Source organism: Trichoplusia ni, chromosome 4 (genome assembly GCF_003590095.1).
Source record: "Trichoplusia ni isolate ovarian cell line Hi5 chromosome 4, tn1, whole genome shotgun sequence".
Lineage (NCBI taxonomy): Eukaryota > Metazoa > Arthropoda > Insecta > Lepidoptera > Noctuidae > Trichoplusia > Trichoplusia ni.
In genome coordinates, this window is record NC_039481.1 from 6315968 (window position 1) to 6337098 (window position 21131).

The window sequence follows — 21131 nt, forward strand, 5'->3', positions numbered from 1 at the left end:
CGCTTTCAGTTCTGGAATATTTAATGCCCAGTTCCTGGGAAGAAGCCATTGCTAAATTATTATCGAAACATGCAGGCGCCTACGCAAACGCTGGCCGATGCTAGCAGGCTATTATTGGTGCAGCAGAACAATGGCATGCCCCAGACGCGGTGTCGCCGAGCTGAATTATCGCATCGACTTCGTTGCCAACTGTCCTATTACTTAGCACCTATTTGCGACGCGTTGTTCAACACGTTTCCTCAGATACTAAAATTGCTACCACTAATTATAGAAAAAAAAACTGAAGAACCTTAAGTTGTTTCGACAAACATTTTAGGAGTAAAATCAAATTATTACTAACTTAATTAAGAATGTTCTTTTAATAATAAAATAGTGGGCACGCAATCAAAGCATAGACAGCTAGTCAGTTACGTATAATGCAATATGCATAATGTATGCATCTAGTTAGTGATGCAACCGCAAAGACGTATTTCGTAGACATTATTTATTTTTTTATCTTGCGGCCTAAATGTGACGGTGGCAGAGCGGCGGGTGAGGGCACTCCTCGGATTATCGTCCCCGGGGTCGGCGACCTGCCGACCACATGTGATCCGTGCGGAACCTGTTCCTGCGCACCACTTACGCCGGCCGGCGCGCCGACCGCTGCCCACTGCCGCTCTACCTGAGGAACACAATCTATATACAGCTACGTCAGTGATCCATACCCGCTCTTCTACATCTGCTTATACGCATGATCTCATTACTCATAAGAGCATACATTAAAATGAGAAAAATGCTTTTATGGAACGAATGCATTGTCTTTTGTGGTTGCGTTCGTTAACAACTGACGTGTATTGTATAAATATAAGTGGATGCAAAATCTCTTGTTACCGAGCTTAGGAACCTGACGTCAGCTGGCAGACCTTGGCGGAGGACACAGCTATTAGAGCGGGGCAAGGCCTTGCCAGCATTCTGCATGCAATGCAAATATTTATTGTGTAGATTTTGTCATATGATGCGATTATTGCTCACGTATTTGCAAATTACTGAAGTGAAAATAAATCAATTTGAAAAGTAAACACCATGACGTTCTTTACAAAACCTTTAGTGCATGTTTCCTTAGCAATAGGTATATAATTAACGATGACAATAGAGCGCGTTACGCACGGCAACAATTTCCATGATGCATTTGTATAATTCTATAGGTAAAAACGTGCAACCGTCCATCTACTTGTCGATAGCCGCTTACTGCCGGCTTTGTTTCATTGCCTGCGCTATTCTAGGAACAAATTGCCGGCAGAACTATTGCAGTTATTATGAGACATAGCAATGTAGATGCAATACCAGTATTTTTTATTGTAGGACATACAACTGAATTATATATTTTTTCTTTAACTTTTGTTCGCTACGATTTGTTTCGTTTGATTGGTTGTAGTTCGCTAGCCCAGATTATTCCTGTCCGAATTCCAACCGGTGTCTGGCTAGGGACATAGTTTGACATGTGGACATATAACAAATGTGCGTCAACAGACGCCACGGCTTTATCAACGGTCGTCACATGATAATATTCTGTTGGTGCGTGGAGCTGTGTCCATATCTGCGCAGTGCTGCGCGCAGGCGCGAGCCGCGAGCCGCTCTGACGTAGTCGCCACCTCCGAGCGTAACAATAAGCGTTGCATCACAGCGCACGCGCACTATGAACACGATCACTTGCATAATCTACACAACAAATCCCCAAGCACGAACTTCCTAAATAGGCATGACTATCATATAACTCTCAAAATATTCCGCCGATAAATAAATTTAAAACTATATTTTACTTTTACATAAAACAAAAAGGTTATTAGTTTCTTACAAATCTATACCAGGCAGTCCTTTGTTATAATAGTCGTATTGCGTGTTTACTTCTGCCTTCTGTATTTATGGGTAATGCATATACGCAATGCAATGAGTACGTTTTGAACTAATTTATCTTCTATTTAACAGTATAAATAACGGGCTCCATCTCTACTCCAGGTACTTCTGTTAACCTGCAAAAGTATTAATTGTAAAGGTAAATCATTGTAGAATGGATTGTTCAGACTAACTTCATTAATCTTTAAAGTATATGTTATAAGTTAACAAGATATTATTTATAGAGACGTGGATCTGTTAATTATATCCAACATGTCATCAATAAAATACTCTTGGTTGCTCGCCCTTAACACTGACCCAACATAATTATATATTATGATTACGTGCTCACATTAACCTAACATAATAATTAAGGTTTTAGGTTCCTGTTGTAAATCCACATGAAATTATCCCGACCTTTGACTACGTACAACGAGCAAAGAATAGTCTCACTATAGTATAGGTTTGTAGAGTTGCCGTATAAAAATTACTATCGAGTCACATTGCCGATAAGGAAAATCGAGAGATTGTAGTGCATGCATGCAACACTTAAATTTGCACGAGTTTCATTATTGTCGGGGACACGTGTGACCTCGGACGCGCAATAAATCGCCATAGCGGCGCATGTAGTTCACCAGACTCTAAACAAACTCTACTTTTCAACGAATTAACTCATCATCCAGTACGTACCTATTTAATTTATATTAGCTATCTAACTTGTGATGCCTCACACAAGTACTAGCATCTCATTCCATATTCAAAGCGTTGCTATCGGTATCTATTATTATTACTCTAAATTGTCTCTCGAGTATTTTCACAAGCTATTTGAGTTGTCATAATTAATTCATCTTTTGAACAATAGTATTATCGATATCATTTATAAACAAGGAGATTGTTTGAGCATAGAGCGACTGTACGTACTAATGCAAGTTTATCATAATATTATATTTTTATTTATCGTTTAATGGCTGTCCTCCGCACGTGTGCCGACTTAGCCTCAGATATTGAATCGATTACTTTTGTATAATTTTTTCTTTATACACTTTGAAACTAATAACAAATCAAAGTACCTATACACGCGTTTCCTATCAACCGCTACACTATTGTAAGTATTTTCCACGGTGATAGAAACATCTATTCAAAGACAGTTTTATAGGGAAATGTAGAGTTTATTAAATGAGTAGCAAGTTAGCAACAGCGTCGACAGAGCCGTAAACAATACTCCCGCGGTAGAGACGTGCTTGAATGAAGGTCGTTTTATCGCGCACCGCTGATAAAATACTCCAAACGTTATCTGCAAAGGCGTCGAGGTGACTTCCGCGTGTCGCTCACGGTCACTCTACATACACATACTTATTACATAGAACCGTCCCACCTCGCATGCTCTATGCTCCACCAAGGGAATTATTTTCTTTGTCCTGCACAATTGAAACGACACGGAAGGTTTTTATTTAATCATTCGTTTCGATGACGTTAATCACGGCAACTGGCATTATACGCTACCTATATACATCCTGTGTAAAGTCTTGAGGTTATTACTAAACACTCACACAACTAATAATACAAGTCAGCTACTTGCTGATTTCTGTTTAAACATATTCTTCCTCTTGTTGAAATAGATAAAGCACAATACTTGTATCAACAGTTTTAGAAGCGCGCACTATCTGCGTGTAAAAATATCTAACAGCGATAAGGGTGCTGATAACACTTCAGATATTTTACTGGTGCTGATGGCACAGGGCTGTCGAAACTCACGTGAGTGGAAACACATTGCGCGTGCGCAACGTGACCGCTGCCCCACCAACACTATAGCTAATTGTTTGTTTAGCCTTTGTTAGACCTTGAGTGCGTTAGGTCTCCGTTAAGCAGTACCATATGTGCAAAAACTTGTTCACCAGTTCGCGTATAGCCCCGTTAGTTACATCGCTGACCGAAATATAATAGACACGCGTGTTATTTCAAGGTTTATGTTGCATTCAAACAATCTGCCGTAGTTCCAACGCGAATAACGTTTCGACCTTCGGGTTCTATATTTAAAACGCGGAAGACATTGCGGTACTAGAAGCGCGCAGATCACTCCCCGCTCAGTAAACAGTTACATTAGGTGTGTAAATGGCAAGCGCGGAACTGGTCGAGCTACTACTGGCTAATTCTCTTGCCACGCTCTTGTTGCCTGATAACACATGTATATTTATAACTTCGCTTATGCTAATTTGTAAGACTTCATATTTATACTGTCGTAACACATATTTGAACTGACTTACTGATAGATTGTTAACTCACACGAATAAAATATCTATGAAAATTAGGCCATAATACCGGTGGGTGTGATGTACGATAGCTACGGATATTGGACACCCTCGACCAGAGTAGCCACAGCCCGGCGCGTACGCATGTCCGCCCAGCAGCGATGGTCACGCTTGTCGCTTTGTCAACCAATTACGCGTTAATTCAGAACACATTAGGTAACAGCGTTGTGATATAACAGTCGATAACAGAACATTCACGCTCCAGGCATTGCTAATGCTATCACGGTTTTATATCAGCTCACCGCGCCCGCGCAGCCGCGCCGCTAACATTGTTCACTATTAGCTAGGTACGGCGCTACGTCACAATCGAACACGTAAATTGCGTAGTTTGAATAGTAAAACCGAGTTGCAATGAACATCCGCGATGATTCAAGGTAACAAAAAATGCGAGGCGAATGAGTAGCTAAAATAACACAATAGGTGTTACTTAAACAATGCTTTTGGCAGTTATCTCACAGTGTAATGTGTTAAGTACTAATATGGCGCGCGTGGAGCGAGCCCGATTACGGTATCGATGTAGGTCACGAATGTGAAGCGAACTGCTGCCCAAAAATATTTTAATTCACTATTATTATTTTGTTTGTAGTAGCTTTTGTTCAACGCATAGTTATGCAGTTTTGAGTGTTTCCTCATTCCTAAAATATTTACGTTTACTCTTTTAAAGTAAAAATGCAAAACAGTACATGTTTAAGTAGGAACTAGTAGTCTATTACTCATTTGTAAACAATGGCTTTTGTTTTTGACTCCTTAAAGCAACGTTTTGTGTCTAAATTTGTAATTCGTTTCCTGCACAAAGAACTTTAAAGTATTTAGTAATAGAAGAGACAGGTTGACGTTTTGTAATTATGCATAGCGTATTCTGAAAGTAGATAGCAGTTCAAGGAACATGTTCGATAAATTATTGATCGAATTGAGTAACTGGAACAGTTGCTATAACAGCGAGCCAGTTCCACTACATATGCGCACTTTGTAAGATAGAGTTGTGCAACAGCGAAAATAGGTTATAACCATCCACGAGCGACCCACTTGTTACGATTATTCTGAATATGGAACTATGTTTACGCGTGGTTCGTGTTTATATAGCTAAATAGAATTAGAAAATTTAATTAGAATTTAAGAGTCAGCCTTCGCTGACTGTACCATAGTAATTTACACAAAAATAATAACTTTTAACGATTCTGGAAAATGTTGACGAAAGTTATTTGTTATGTAACAGTCTCAGTTTACTTGCACTGTAAAGAAATATGATTCAGTTTGAAACAATGTCTCAAGCACGGTATACCGGCGCGGCGGCGCTGCGTCCACCGCACGAACTTCAGTGTTGTTGTCGCTCCGTCTCGCTCTGCGGGTCATCGCCCTAGCACCACACAACTCCCTCGTTCTAATAACCCTGCGCATATCACTGGGTTATTTTATCGTTTGCGCGAATTTTCGTCACGAGACCTCATTATACTCATCAGTTTGTCATTAAGCAGTGAAAGTTCTCGGGCGCACTACAAAGGCGCCATAAAGTTCACGTACCCCTATCCTGGCGACCTTGGCGCGGTCAAAAACACCGACCGACAAGACATTGACCAGTATCTGACGGGCACACCAACCAGCTGCGGTTACGGTCATTATGGGTGTGTACCCACATTGGGCAATTATTTCTACCACCTTGCACAATTAAACTGAACAAAGGAAGTGCTACAGTTACAACCCTTTGCGTGTCACACGACATTCAGTGGGTGGTAATTACTTAAGCGAAGGATTTTCGATCTTTGTCAATCCTGATTAATCAGCTACTTTCAGGCGACTTCTTATCAATTGTGGCAACATCAACACCTTGTAAAACTTAACCAAAACCGCGATCATCGGCAAAGGACAACAACATATTTAATGTTGTCTTTTTTGTTGGATTTAAATATCACTTTATTTGTAGAGGTATTAAAACAGATTTATTGGGTTTTCTTTCGCATTAATATTAGTCAACTATGCTTGAAAATTATTCGCAAATTACAAACAAAATGAATTGATATTGGCACTGAATTTTCTTGATACAAACGCACGTCTCGCGGCGTCGGCGGATAGATAGATGGAGGCAATGCGTTTTTTTTAACCGGCATTGGCAGGGCAATGACACTGCGGCCGGTTCACTGCCCGTTCTTGACAGTTTAAATGTTTACACTTGGGTTTTAAATCTAGAAGGATCACTTGCTTTTCACTTCACGTCGTATATATCAAGGGTACGGATTACAACCTTGGGTACAATCAACAAACTTCGATTACCGTTATTATCGGCGCCGCGGCGACAGCGATTTTATGGCTTATGACTATTGTAATGCTCTACGCTTTAGTTTCCACTTATCTGTTTTATTTACAACCAACATTTTGGGGTAACCGTAAATTCGTTCTAGTAATGGAATTGTCTTGGTTGTATCGAGGGTGTACTTCTTTAGATTTGGTCGCGTTCTAGTACCGGTGTGGCCGGAGGGACGTGGCTACTTGCATATCTGCATGTGGGCATGTAAGCGGGTACGTAATGACAAAATGACATACCTATAAGCGGCGTAGAGTATCACCGGCTGGAACAATGGTATGACGAGTTCATCAGACGCGATAATGAGCAGTCCCGCGGGTTCAACAAACTTCTCATTTCACAAAATAATGTATATTGCGACGTCTGATTCTGTTTCGCCAGATTCCTTGAGTCGACCAATCTTTTAATACACTTAAAATCGTGTCGTTTGCAAACGTTGAGCGGTTGCCAAAGATCTTATGACAGTACAATCTCTCCTTATTTCTCTATCAATTCATATTAACGTGAGATTTGTATTCGTGCTGTAATATTAAGTTAAATAGTCTCTATTTAGTAACTTACTTAACTACTTACTTAGTTACTTAACTTATTTAGTAACTTATATAACTAATACGCAAAGTAAAATGATTTGATATGAAAAGATGAAAGTGATATGGTCCAAAGGTAGTTTTTATAAATCATTTAACTCTTCAGCTACGGCTATTACAGTTTTTTGTCTACATAATTTTATAAAAATAAAAGTGAAACGAAAACAAATAAATAGGTGACTACAACTAACAAGAACACTGCTATATCGTATGATTCTACTTTTGTGATTTGCTAACGACTAAAGAATCTTCTCTAAAAATAAGCCGGTTAAGCTCGTCCTGTTATTATACTTATAGAAAAAAGTAAAATGGTAACAAGTTAGAACCTGTAGGGGTCGGTGACCAAAGCGTTCGCGGCTCTACAACGATTGGCGACTGCCCCACGCGTCTGATTCGTCATCTTTTTCACCACCACTCGAAAGCTTTGTAATACATGACTCATAGAAGAAATATAGACCTGAATAAAACAATTGAAACTGGACACAATTTTTACAAGAAAAATGATTTCTGAACTAATTAATTAAAACAATAGAGTCGTTCTCACTTTAAGGCGACCTATTTGTTGTAGTAGTTTAGGATGACGCAGAGTGCCCCACAGCCGGCAGTCACGACAAATGACGCCTGTCACCTTTGACCGTTTAACTCAACACGTGCGCTGCGCCGTGCTTGATTTTGTTTTTGTTCAACTAAAAGTATCAAGCCGCTCTTACTTACTTAATAAACAATAAATTGATAAATAGATCGATTCACAGGTTTAATTCAATTCGTATAAATTTCTATATTGTTAAAAAACCGATCAAATTAACAATGACAATGCAACGACATCTGATAATCCAAATACCAATCGCATCAAACAATAGTGAACATAGCTCGCTTCTCACAATGAGATGAGGCGAACGAACGCTGCGTAGTTTCTTGCCACCAGGCATTTTTCATGTGTTCTGTCCACATTCTGGGATGTGTGTGTGTCGGCTCTGTCGGCGTAGGTAGGTTGAGTGAAAAACATGAAGTGATGAGGGTGCACCGCCCGCACCCGCCGCCCGCGGGTCACCCGAGGGGAATGTTTTGGACCTGAGTTCATTGCATCCGCGCCACCTGTAGCACATTTCTTTACTAATCTATATATCTTCGTGATTATTTTATTTGTATCATAAATGGCATAGCTTGAACTCACCGTATCGTTTTTGATCTATTTTATGTACCACTGACGGATAACGTTAACTATGTCGTTGATTGTATTCTTTCGGAAGCTCTAATTTATTTGAAAGCATCAAATAAGCTACAAATTAGGCTCACCGGGGGGTCAAACGTCAGAACGTAACGTTTGGCGGTTCCTCGAGCCGTAGGGGTAAAGTATTGTCAGTTCAGTGACCTGCCCTGCTCCTGGTCGTCCCCTGGCTGCATGGGGTGCACGCCGCTCGCGCTTTCTCGCTCATGCATCATCGCTCCATCTCTTCTAATTTCTTTGTGTGACTAAAGTTACATAACAAAGGTTATTCATTCACTTTAACTTCACAAGATTGTTGCCTTGATACGTCACTGAAGGTGGACGTCTAACTCTATTGTCGCTACATTTGAAACTACCTACATATTTATAAATATTTATAAAATACTAGTATTGTAAAAACATCATTATTCGAATTCATACCAAGTGTTTATTGTGTACGCAAATAAATTAATGCTGGTGACCTTGGTTAAATACATAATATGAATATTTTGATACAAGCTACCTGAATTTAATACACCTACTTATCAATAGTAAATAAGTGTACAAATGTATAGTTGTGAATGAATTATTTCTCACTCCGAAACAAAGGTAGTGAAACTATTCTGATGTTAATACGTAAGGACAAAAAACGTTACCGTTAAGTTTACGGATATTGCTTAGCGGAAATGGTTCTTGTATTTTACTTTTTAAACAACTTCATGATTTGGAGAGGTTTTTCTTTGTAAACATGCAACTAGTGGACAAAGCTTGTTTTGAAACACAGCCGCTAGCCTAGCCACGTGAGAATCCCACCCCGCGCCGGCAACTCTACCCCCTCCCCCTGCCCTCCACGCCCCTCGCGCGCTCTACGTCCCTCTACACTCCTCCCACGCACCAAATAAGTTGGTCGAAACGTACGCACAATCATAACAACATTGACACATGGTTTATTTAATGAAGACTTTCAAGTCATCTACTTAAAATATTTAGAGTTAGATTTATGAATTCTAGCTAGAGTAGTATGTAGAGAATAGCTTCTCGGATAATTCCTAGCAGCATGACAGCTTTCAGAGTGGCTAATTAAATAATATGAGTTGTGTGAGCCGTGACACGATTCAGCGACAATGCGACGCAAATGGTTCCCTGTCGCCTGTCTGCGCTGGCCTACATTATGTTAACCAGCGGGCGCGCGGCGCGGGGCTACGAGTGCTGCGCTCCGCAGTACCGGCCGGCAAAACGCAGCCAGTAACGCAACGCATCTCGTTAAATGGCGTCTTCCTCGTTCGCTTCGTTTCTAGAGCTAGAAGGAGATGACGCGAAAACAACTTATCTGGCACTGTGGAAATCATGCGTGTGTGAGTGTAAATAAGGAAGGTCAAGTCGATGAAACAGACTTATCTTACTCGCTCGTGGGTAAAAGAGAGACGCAATGAAAACAAATCAATATTATCATCTAGCGGCGTTTCACGTTGGAAAGAGATAGCGCCACAACAAACCGGCGTTTTATGCCGGCACGTTTTATATGCAACTAATAGAATATTCCAATTTCGACCCTATTCCGGTGTCATAAAATATAATTTTATTCAATCGCTACTTGTTTACAGACTTAAAACAAGAACGTAGTCGGTTAATATTTCTTGGCTGGTTGGTTGTAGTTTCTTTTAGCTAACGGCAAACCGGTTCAAATGTTTTTTTCTTATATAAAACTTACCGGCAAATACAGCTACCTACGTTAAGTAAATTTAAGAATATCAATGATGTCATAATCGTTAATCTAATGGAGCCAAAAGTAAATACAATGTAGGTATTATATTACATATTGCACTGGTGCAATACTATTGAAGGACTAATTAGTGAATGATATACAAACACTCTTTATAATTAACCACCTTAAACTCTTATTTTGGAAACAGACTATTTTCTGTGTACAAAAAAATCTCACTCCCAACATCCTTTGTTTGTTAAGTTCTTAAAACTCAGGTTTAGTAGGAGAGTCATTTAATACAAACTGTCTTTTTTGCATATTCCTTGTCACATATAAGAGTATCATCTCAATTCAAAGTATAGATGAAACGGGTGAGTCAGGCTTAGTTTATGATGTTTACTGGCTGTAACAAAGTACTATGCACACAGATATAGGTGCACACTGGCATCGACTACTGCATTGCACACATACAAGCCGGACGGCACGTGTAACCGTACCGACGACACACATAGACACTATAGGGTTATTCTCAACATACGTTTTACATACTTTCTATTATAAACGACTAGAACTTACTCGACTCTACATAGTGAAGATATGTATTAGATTGCAATTATTTTGTGACATCACTAAAAACGTAAAATTTGGTTGATTATCTTATAACTTAGCTAAAAAATATCTGTATTTATTCAATCTGTTAAGCTATTGCCATAACAGATATTCGACATTTCGTACTATTTCTTAGAATACATTTGTGGTAAACTTATAAATACGGTTTGACTAGGTTCCTAGAAAGAGGCTAATGATAATAACGCGAAAGATTACTGCGTGACGTGATTATTTATCGAATAATTCTAGGGAATTAATAACCAAACGCCTAGTAGGTCACTTCAAAGTATGTACTTGACATCCTGAGGTGACATGGCTACATGAATAACATTTATTCTTGGAAAATATCCCCTAAAAGAATATGTGAACAGAAAACAATATCCACAGAACTCGTCACGAACATAACTCTCTATTAGTCCATTTGTCACAAACAGTAACAAAAGTTTATTAAGAGGGGTCAATTCCAACATACCAATATAAGCTCAATGTTCTTTGTTTGATGGAATAGGTACATTCACGAAAATAGTAGCACAGCGTTATTGAAGGCTGAAAGTAGGTCAGTGGTGCAGCGTAGGGAAGGGAGGCGCCCTCCTGAAGTGAAACACGCGCAGCGCCATTCGACAAACCCCCCCCCCCCGCCTCCCGGTGTCCCCGGCCCCTCGCCCCGCAAGGGAAGGTAAAGCAATATTAAAATAAACTATTTGCTGTGCCAACGATCAGGAACCTACAGAATCTGATTACATTTACAATGTAGAGTCGTTATAATTTACAATGTTTCTCTATTTGTCACAAGACTTGGAACTGGGTCTGTCTTATTAGATAACAATTAGATTATTTTTTGAGGTATTTATAACACTATACATGTGGCAAAATCCTTAATATTACGACTCTACATACTATGAATTCATTAGGTTTATAGAATGAACCAGAAAATACTTTCCTGAACATTCACTACAGTGATTCACACAACTTATGCGAGCAATCTCTTTCATCGTCTCTCACTATCTATAGGAACTCTTACTATCCGTACCTACAGTTTTAGTTAGGTATAAACCACACGAGTATCATTAGAAGCTGCAGATCACATGGGCAATAAATGTAGATAATGTCATCCGCTCAATGTTATGACGTAACGATTTCACTTATGCAATTGTGCATTTGTTGGATTGTCCTCGAATGAGACAAAGAAGCGCAACCTTCATAGACCACCCTTGGCCCTGGTGTTTCGACCCAGTTCGCGGCCTTATCCCCCCTCCACTCCTCACTCCCCGGATCCAAGCGCCCCTCTACCTCGTTCCCCGGTGACCTAACCTACTTTTAAGTGCACTTAATATAGCCTCGCCTGCCAGATCTGGTGCAAAGGCAGGCCACGGCTTACACAAGTTTATTAGGTTGGTAGAGCTACCTTCAAAATTATTCTAAATATATCTCTTTGACGGAACTTGCTGAAAATACACAATGCGTTCATCTTTATCAACATATATTAGCTATACATATCGAATGACAGTAAAGCGTGGCAGTTTCACGGGAAGCTAACTCGGCCCACTCAAAAAGATGAATCGTCTTCGTACATCTTCATTTTGCTGAAACTAAATCGGATCGCACTACATAGCTGCATCTGCATGAACAGTGTTCTATATTTAGCGAGATGCAGCTTAGTAACAGGCCGGTAAACCCGGTATGTGCTCATGTATGCATGTAGCTCAGCTCGGTTGGCCGAAATAATGTGGCATTGGGTAGAAGGTCGATGCAGAAACTTTGGCAAGACACGCCAACCGCGGCCCGCGCGTTTGCCTCGGTTGCTAACACTTAGGGCTGCCTCTTTGCTAGTTCTTCCTAGCTAAGTATTCTGACTTGCGGCATCAAAAATAACATGTCTGAGAATCCTTTAAAATTATGAGCTTCCGAGCAATCAAAATACCCGAGATTTACCTAGGTTTTAATAAGTTAATAAGTCATTTTATAATGATGTCACTATAGGAGAGCTGTATTACCAAGAAACAATAGACACAATATATTTTCATATACATAAGTCGAAGCCGCGGTTCTCGTAGTGTAGCTACATTAGCTACTAAGTACCGGCGATGCAGGAGGGCCGCGCGTCCACAAGGCCACGGCCTACAACTGCTTCCGTCTCCGCTACATCACCGCTCGATTTTACTCATCAAATTCCAACGGTTTTAATCATAAAACTAATGTAACAACCGTTATATTTTTAATTACACGTCCTCGGTCTTTATTACGTAAGTACACACTTATTTATAATGGTATTATTATTGTTACAGATCAACAGTGTAGTTTTTGTGTGCACCTGGCGAGGATGCACTTACCACACGAATACCTGTTCAGCGATTGAGGCACACATCAGGAATACACATTTGGGGTTTGTATATTTTAATTCTAGATCAGTGTAACCTGAAGACTAGCGTTGAAATTACGTAATAAAAATAATTAACTACATATATTCATTTTTATGATTACTACGATTATGAAATCTTACGCCTGAGCATCTGTAATCTAGCAGTAGACTGTAACTACTAGATAAACGTTAGAATAGGTAACATATGCAACAGTCACGTGTCCAAAGGTCACGTGCGGTAGCTAATGCACGTGCTAGGTGCAATAATAATTGCGCAACGCCAACAAGCCAGCTGGCAAGGTTACAGCCTAAGTGCGCCGCTAACAAACATCTCGTTTCCTGTATCAATAAAGAAAGCATTGTTCAATAAGCACTGCATCACGAGTAAAACTGGCTGAAATATGACGCGACGTATGGATGAAGTAGTAAAATATGTGCACAGCTATTTCTTTATCACAACTGCCTTGCATCCAAATTGTAAAGAATTTCAGTTTTTCGTAGCAAATAAAATAGTGCTACGAAAGCTGGCGACGCTATTAAAGAACATTGATTTAAAAATATATTTTCTCAAAACTGTGCGATATATCATGTAAGGCGTAGGTTCAACGCAATAAATAAAATGTTGCCTAACAAAAATAGTTGACTGAGGGAATAAAAAATCGAGTACCATAATAATAGGTGTTCAGAAAAAGTGAGCATGCCTTCAACCTTGATGCTTACAACATTGTAGTTAGCATAAAGTACTTAGAGCACACTGAAAGGCCGGCCCTTGGTGACCCGGAAGCAGCGAGGCTTCGCGACAAGGTTGGTAGCAACAGTCCCGCCCGCGCCCGCGCCCGCTCGCGCGCGCAAGGTCGCCCGCCGCCGCCCGCAGCCACTTACGTAACCCTGCCCTACTGTGCTCTTATAACACCGATCATACATATATTTTACAAACTACCTCATGATCAATCTTCGACACTTTCCGGGCACGTACATTAACGGTATTTATACCGTCTTATGACGTGGATCACGCGCTGTAGTTGCTTTATTCTTTGAACGGCTAAGAATGCATTGTTTACTTTAACCGAAACCGGGAGAACATGCATTTTTATTTTTAGAGTGGGATCGATTCTTGGATCTCTCGATCTTGACGTGTTTCATGTCTAATTTTGGTATGCATCGTATCTGATTGTGATATATCGCGTTCCAGGCCAAAGAAAGAGGGTGACAGTGACCATGAGGAGGAGTTCTACTACACGGAGCGGGAGGTGGCGGCCCCGGCGCCGCCGCCCACGCTCTCCCACCGCGACATGTGCCGCCCGCCGCACGAGGACCCCGAGTACCAGCGACAGCTCGTCGGCTCATTCAGGTCAGCCTACTAATATATCAAATTATGTGATTCTCAACATCTACTAATAAAACACGTGATTTTAGTTACTACATCAAACTAATTCTACAATTTTTATATTTTCAGGCAAGGACTGCTCTCTACTATGCAGAATGGGTCCGCCCGGCCTATCAGCATTCCCGTAACACATCACTGGTCCACCTCGCATTCACCGGTAAGTTAATTTACATTGATATTTACATAAAATTATCGACAATTATAAATTTCGCTTATAATAATGTAGACCAGTAAAGACATAATTACAATAGCAATGTTTTATTTTTAGAAACACATGCGGTTATCTGGAGCCAACGGGTCCCCGGGCAGTCCCGGCCGGCGGCCGCGCTCCGACAACAAGAAGTGTCGTAAGGTATATGGCATGGACCAGCGCGACCTCTGGTGCACCCAGTGCAAGTGGAAAAAGGCATGCACGCGTTTCGGTGATTAGCGAACGAGACGCGCGCACGCGTATACGCGAGCAGTGCAACTCAAATGAATGCAGACTCAGAGATGTACCAATCTCAGAACCCATACTGAGGAGAGACATTGTGCAGACCGTTCGCAGTGTGCGAGGACTATTCCGTGTGGGAGTCGTGATTAATTAGTTGTAAGGAAATATATATTATGGATAAAAAATTATTTAATATAAGAAGAGACGGATTAAATTTACATATATTGGATATAAAAATTAAAGGAGACATATTTTTGCTCTTTATATGTGGCTCGTATTTTGACTGCATAATGGACATTGCCCACGTATTTTTGTAGCGCAGTAGATTCGCCTTAACTGTGACGTGCATGTGGAATGCAAAATCGTGTGTCGCTCTCGGGCGGAGACTGTGAATATTAGTGTTAAGTAGTTGTAAGGTTAGACTGACATCGACTGTGTGAAAACATTTTTTGAAATACTCCCTACTGACACTTATAGGTTTTGTAAATAATATTACGTAAACACCAAACCACCGTCGCGCCTTTGGTTTTAGCTACGAATTTCTTCGTGTGAAACATACTAGTCGCTAAAACCGCCTAGGACAGTATCCCCAATCATCTAGTACTTGAGTACCAAAACAATTAAATTATATCAGAGACACGCCGCCAACATCTGAAAGTCAGTCAATTCCGTCCACATTTTCGAATGTGCTACATCGATTGTTTGTTGACCAGTAAAAGGAAAATGTTTTCACACCGTTTCTATATCATATTGAGTATGTAAATGTATGCTCTGAATATTCGACTGTACACAGTTATTCCAGTCGAAAATACTTCAGTGATATTAATCACTAAATATATGTATATTGACTGACTTATTAGATAATAATGAATTATAAATTATAATATATGAATTAGCTTCGTAAGTTATCTCAGATTCGACGAAAAGACTACAAACATGTTTAGACTTAAATTTTTATGAACATATCTGTGTTGTATACAAAGATGGTCCTACTAGAACAAGGAGACAATACTCAGGAGTTGGTCGCGGCGGGAGACGGCGGGAGGCGGCGAGCCGCGCGCGGGAGCCGGTCGGAGACAGTCGGAGGTAACATCACACTGTACGCGCCGTGTGGGGACACACTGCACCAGCACAAACTGCGAACACCGTTCACGACGCTATGCCAACATAGCGAGGCCTAACGTCTACTTCGTCGGAAGTAATTGAGATGAGAGTTACTTATACATATATTAACAAAAGTTCAGTTATCATTAAGGAACCATGTAAAATAATATGATTTAAAATATCTATCTACACGTACGTACAGAGGACAGGAATGAGGAACAAGAGCGTTGAGAGACGGGAAGAGATTCACGAAGGGAGGCGATTGCGAGCTGCAATATTACTTTTAAGTATTACTGATTAAATTTGTAAATAATGAATATTATATAGTGAAATATATAAAAGATATTATTGTGTATCTTACTATTTAAAATGAAAGCAATGTTTGGATGTGTACATAAAAGTATAATTATAGAAATATTATTATTGTTACTTATTGTGATCGTTTAAATCGAAAACTTTTGTACGGCTACGTAATAAAGAGTTTATATAATGTAGATATTAATTAGGCACTGTAATTAATTACGAGAACCGCGTTAAGTTTGTTTTCTCTCCAGCATACATCACGCGCGATAGGTTTTTGATTCGATGGTTACCAAGGCTCGTTGTTGGTATAAATGTTGTTATAAGTATTATCAAATCACAAAATATGTTTTATAGAAAGAAGACAGTAACAAGTTTGTAATACTCCTGGTGATAGAACTGTAGGTACCTATGTTATACCTATTTAAATGTGCCAATCGTAAATAATACAATCACTGTGAAATCAATATTAGACTATTATACAAGTGATGTGTTCATGTGTTGTGTTTGGGTAGTGCGCGGTGCACTAAGCGATAACTCGTCTAATTATGTCGGTGCTGATACAAATAACGCACATTTCATAAAACAGTGTGCCAGGTTCTGTGCCTCTTTAATTATAAACAACAAATCATAAGAGAACGAACGAATAATGATATCAAAGCTATCTAATGTATCGTTATACGTAAGACGTTAAATAAGTATATCGTTTTAATCTCATCAATTCGAAATTAGGTACATTTAATCTATTTTAGATCTGATATTATCCGGATATCCGACTGGTGTAACGGAGACTAGATTCAAATCTTGTTCGTGTTGCATGTGCCTATTACTTTTGTAGCAAACGACCCAACAAATAAAATGCAAAACAAATTGGGCCGTACGCTTTAAGTATCGCTAGACTTTGCAAGCGAATGTAGGTACCACATTCCATATAATCATTAATAAAATTCAATTATCTTGCCAAAATTCAACATATATACTACAGGTGCTTGTTTTCAATTACTAATATTTGGCTATAGTGCTTTCATTATATTATTTTACGTGATGTACCTGCAAATCTTACCAAATATATATTTTCATTGCAATATTGGTTGTGATAAAGCATCATGAAGTTGTCATACATAGCAAAAATAATAACGCTCGACGCAATGAAACTCCGAGCTTTCTAAACCAAAAGATCACTGTAGTCGTAAGCAACAACTCAGCTAGCGATTTGACAACTGCCATATTGTAAGGAACTAGGATATAACTGCAGCTTAGGTATAAAATATAGCTCATAGTTGTATTTTAAGTTCAAGTCATAATAATAGTATTTAATAATAATAGGTACAATATAACGTATTACGTATATTTAGTTAATATTTGTTATTTCACAGCAGTGAATATTTGTAAATAATTTCATAATTTTTTACTTTTGCTGCAACAATCGATCACATCAGCGTATTCTTTGCTAGTTATATTTTCTTGTTGCTATCTTCTTGTAACATGGCCCGAAGCTTGTAACTGACGAATATTTTTGTACGAATTTAATGTTACCTGATTTCAAGTGCGAGGCACTTAAACCAGAATGTATAACACAATACTTTGAATGTACCAGGGTTAGTTCATAGAAGTGTGTGATTCAAGTACATACACATAGGCTGTACACAAGAGTGATCTAGATATTGAAATTTCATTGATAAAGTCCACAGAACGCCGCAATGGCACGCTAATTCATATAAATGCATAAATACGATGCCGATCTCAATTTATTTTCGAAGCTACTAGGATTACATTTAGACACATATTGCATAGAACATTTCTTATTTTATATAAATTATAGTAGATCATAGATTTTATTATTTTAAATAAAGACAGATTATTTTTTAATGTATAAGTGGTTTGTAAATATTTTTACGTAATTTACTAATTTATTTAGCCAAAATTTTTGCTCAATTTTGTATGCACTCAACACCAAAGTCATAATACTAAACAAGAAATTACATATCAGTACAAAAAAAGCATAATTGAAACAGTTTTTAAGATATTTGTGTTAATTCAAAGTTCACATGTTTCTTTGGAAAATACTTACTGTGCTTACGTTGTTAAAAGTTTGAAAGCGCGGTTCGTCAAAGGAATTTAGCGAACAGAAGCGCTTCTCAAGCTCTAAGTTATGACAGTCATACGTTATCTCGTATTGATTGATACTCAGTAAATAGTTAAATTGTTTTGCGAGTTCTTGAATACGTATCAATAATTTTAGATATGTTGAATATTTCGACGAGTCCTGCCACAGCATTGTCCCACAAAATAATGATCAAAGCTGTGTAAGGCCACATATCTTAGAATATATATCCCGGTTTCTGAATTACTTTATCTACTCCGGATAGGTACCTACTTACATCAATTAAACTTGACCCTCATTATTATTATTTTTTGCAATATTTGGTAGTACACTAACCACTTATGTAAATATGTAAATTCACAAAATAGGTAGTAGATAAGATGAAAACCGGAGTACACTGTCAATGGAAATATCGAAAGATCGGTATTATGTCCCGTCGAATCTGTCGTTGAATTATATCTACCTAATAATAAAGACTACCACAGCAATACGGAGTGGTTGATATTTACTTAAATATGTGTATAAACGTTATTCTAATAAATATATAGTGAATTTAGATCACTTAACACTTTTGATATGTTTAGTACCTACCTATCTATATAGTTGTGTTGTAAAATAATTTCAGTTGAAGTTTATAGGTACCTATGTAACTAGCATATATTTTTCTCTACACATATTAACATATATAGTATATTATAGATTTACGTCACTATTGTTTATCATACATTGATATTGTAAATTGTTTACACCTAATTGCGTATGTTTTTATTATTGTCTATTACTTATTTAATATAAATGTGTAATACCTACCCATTATATGTATTTTGCTATTCCAATGAAGTTGATTTTATTATTATGTGGGCAATTATAGTTTATGAAAATATGTCTCCTGTCTATAAGTAGGTACCGTGTTAAGAACATTTTGCATGGAATATAATATCTTTCTAACGTGTCCGACAATATTTATCGTGAATTAAAAAATCTTGCAAAAAGAGAACATCTGCTACATATGTAAATAGGATTTGCATAAAATACTGCATCTTTAAAAGTCTCGATCTTAATAAAAGCTGATCCAAACGTGATTTTTAAAAGGTTAACGATGAAACAGCTGATTTTTTTGTCGGACAATGTACTAGAAACAAAACTGAAAGTTCAGTAAAACAGCACACGTATAGATAGTGAACAATGTGAATACGCATAAGATCATTGTAGAATTTACATAACTATGTGCTAACGCGAACACTGGAGAAATGCCTATTAAAGAGGGTAATGTTTATATATTGACTGTGTAATCGTGTATTACTGTCACTATGCGTTTCTACAAAATGATGTGCACAGAAACGATGAAACAACCACAGGTTGAAGCTAAACAAGTATCAAACCAAGCTTTGAGATGAAATATAAAAATATGTTAGATATACTTAAGTACACGGTTTTAACAAAACAGGTTTATAACGGTATTTTTAAATAACTCATGCTGTAATGTTGCAACATACAATACTTGCAAATATTGTATCTTTTGACTGTAAAGTTAATAACCTTATGAATTGACGCCATTCCTGATGTCTAGTTACACGCTAAGCAAGTACTTATTGTTATTGGCGCATTTCAAAGATATGTTACGTTTTGGTAGTCTCGAAAAATAAGTGCTCCATGCACTTTATCCATTTTGTGATCCTTTGAATTTTCCAAACAATACTAATTTCAGTCTTTCTAAATATCTGTTTAACAGAATTTCCGATAAGTGATTAATATTTTTGTAACAGTAAAATGCTAGCTTTAATTTACTTCTGCATGTTTCGTGTGACACCAGAGTGATTCTCAAAGTTTTAAAGCATCTTGTGGCTCAACAATAACGGAGTAGTTTTAACAGTTACAAATTATATTAATCACTTGGTCTGATGTTAAGCAGAGTTTGTGTTAGTTTATCACTAATTGGTACATTCCAATTTGCAACAAACGTAGTTGAACGCCCTGTACATGAACACGAGCGGTGCGCGTCATGTCTGACACACTGCGTTATCACGCTCTACCTAAGTAACTTACACAATTGTTAAGCCAGTATGTATCAAATGTATATCAATATTACTTACATGTAAAGGTCCAGAAATGGTGTAGACTTACGTCTAGTTTGTTGTTAAGAGCCGGGGGATGCATCGATGCGTCGTTATTAATGGTTACCAGTAGTTTTAAGGCTGCAAAATGATCAAAGGTGTTGATTATCTCTCGATAGATATATTTTCATATTTAGTTGTCAATATCACAGCAGTTTTTACCGACACTGTCAGCAGTCAGCTACAGTTTCTAGTATTCCGACGTGTTCAACTTACTTTGACTGCCTGTGCCTACAACTTGGTTTCTATAGTTTCTTTTCAAATCATCAACGAATTAGTAGAAACTAGCTGGCAGTTACTCTACTGTGATATTAATAATTTTATTTATTATTTTCTAAATTATTATTTATAACTATGATGTTGAATGTGAGCAGAGTATGTTATATTTTACTGAGAACGTCGTAGATTAGATAAAGTTATTTTATATCGTATCTAATATGGAGGTCCAGAATGTGTTCCAAATTGATTTTATGATGATAGATATTACAATTTAAGGAAGCGTTTTGTTAATGTGTTAAAAATATTCATTAAATGTGAATTTGAATAAAAAATAATTGGTAAATTAAATATGTACATCACAAAACTGAACAGCCTTATTATAACGCACTTTGAGCTCTCTATCTATAATGTATAATAATGCATTTCATAGCGAACTAAATTTGACTGTGAAGTATTGTACCTACCTATATACATACCTTCCTACTCAACAAAATGGATGTTATACAGTTTAATGAAATATATA

At 38.1% G+C, this 21131-nt stretch overlaps 1 protein-coding gene and 1 long non-coding RNA gene across 2 annotated transcripts in view; one reads left to right on the plus strand and one right to left on the minus strand.

The window, feature by feature from the left end:
- The window catches only part of LOC113492709 (zinc finger protein 395), a 45243-nt gene extending 29758 nt beyond the window's left edge, over window positions 1-15485 (plus strand). Inside the window, exons 5-8 of the mRNA XM_026870316.1 lie at window positions 12874-12971; window positions 14140-14298; window positions 14404-14491; window positions 14603-15485. Coding sequence (XP_026726117.1) covers window positions 12874-12971; window positions 14140-14298; window positions 14404-14491; window positions 14603-14764 — 507 coding nt within the window. The 3' untranslated portion in view covers window positions 14765-15485. The remainder of the gene's footprint in view (window positions 1-12873; window positions 12972-14139; window positions 14299-14403; window positions 14492-14602) is intronic.
- On the minus strand, window positions 345-11228 carry LOC113492712. The gene is made up of 2 exons (XR_003400524.1): window positions 3376-11228; window positions 345-661 (listed from the first exon to the last, which is right to left on the minus strand). It is a non-coding gene; the product is annotated as an uncharacterized LOC113492712 (long non-coding RNA).
- Window positions 15486-21131: the final 5646 nt, after the last annotated feature.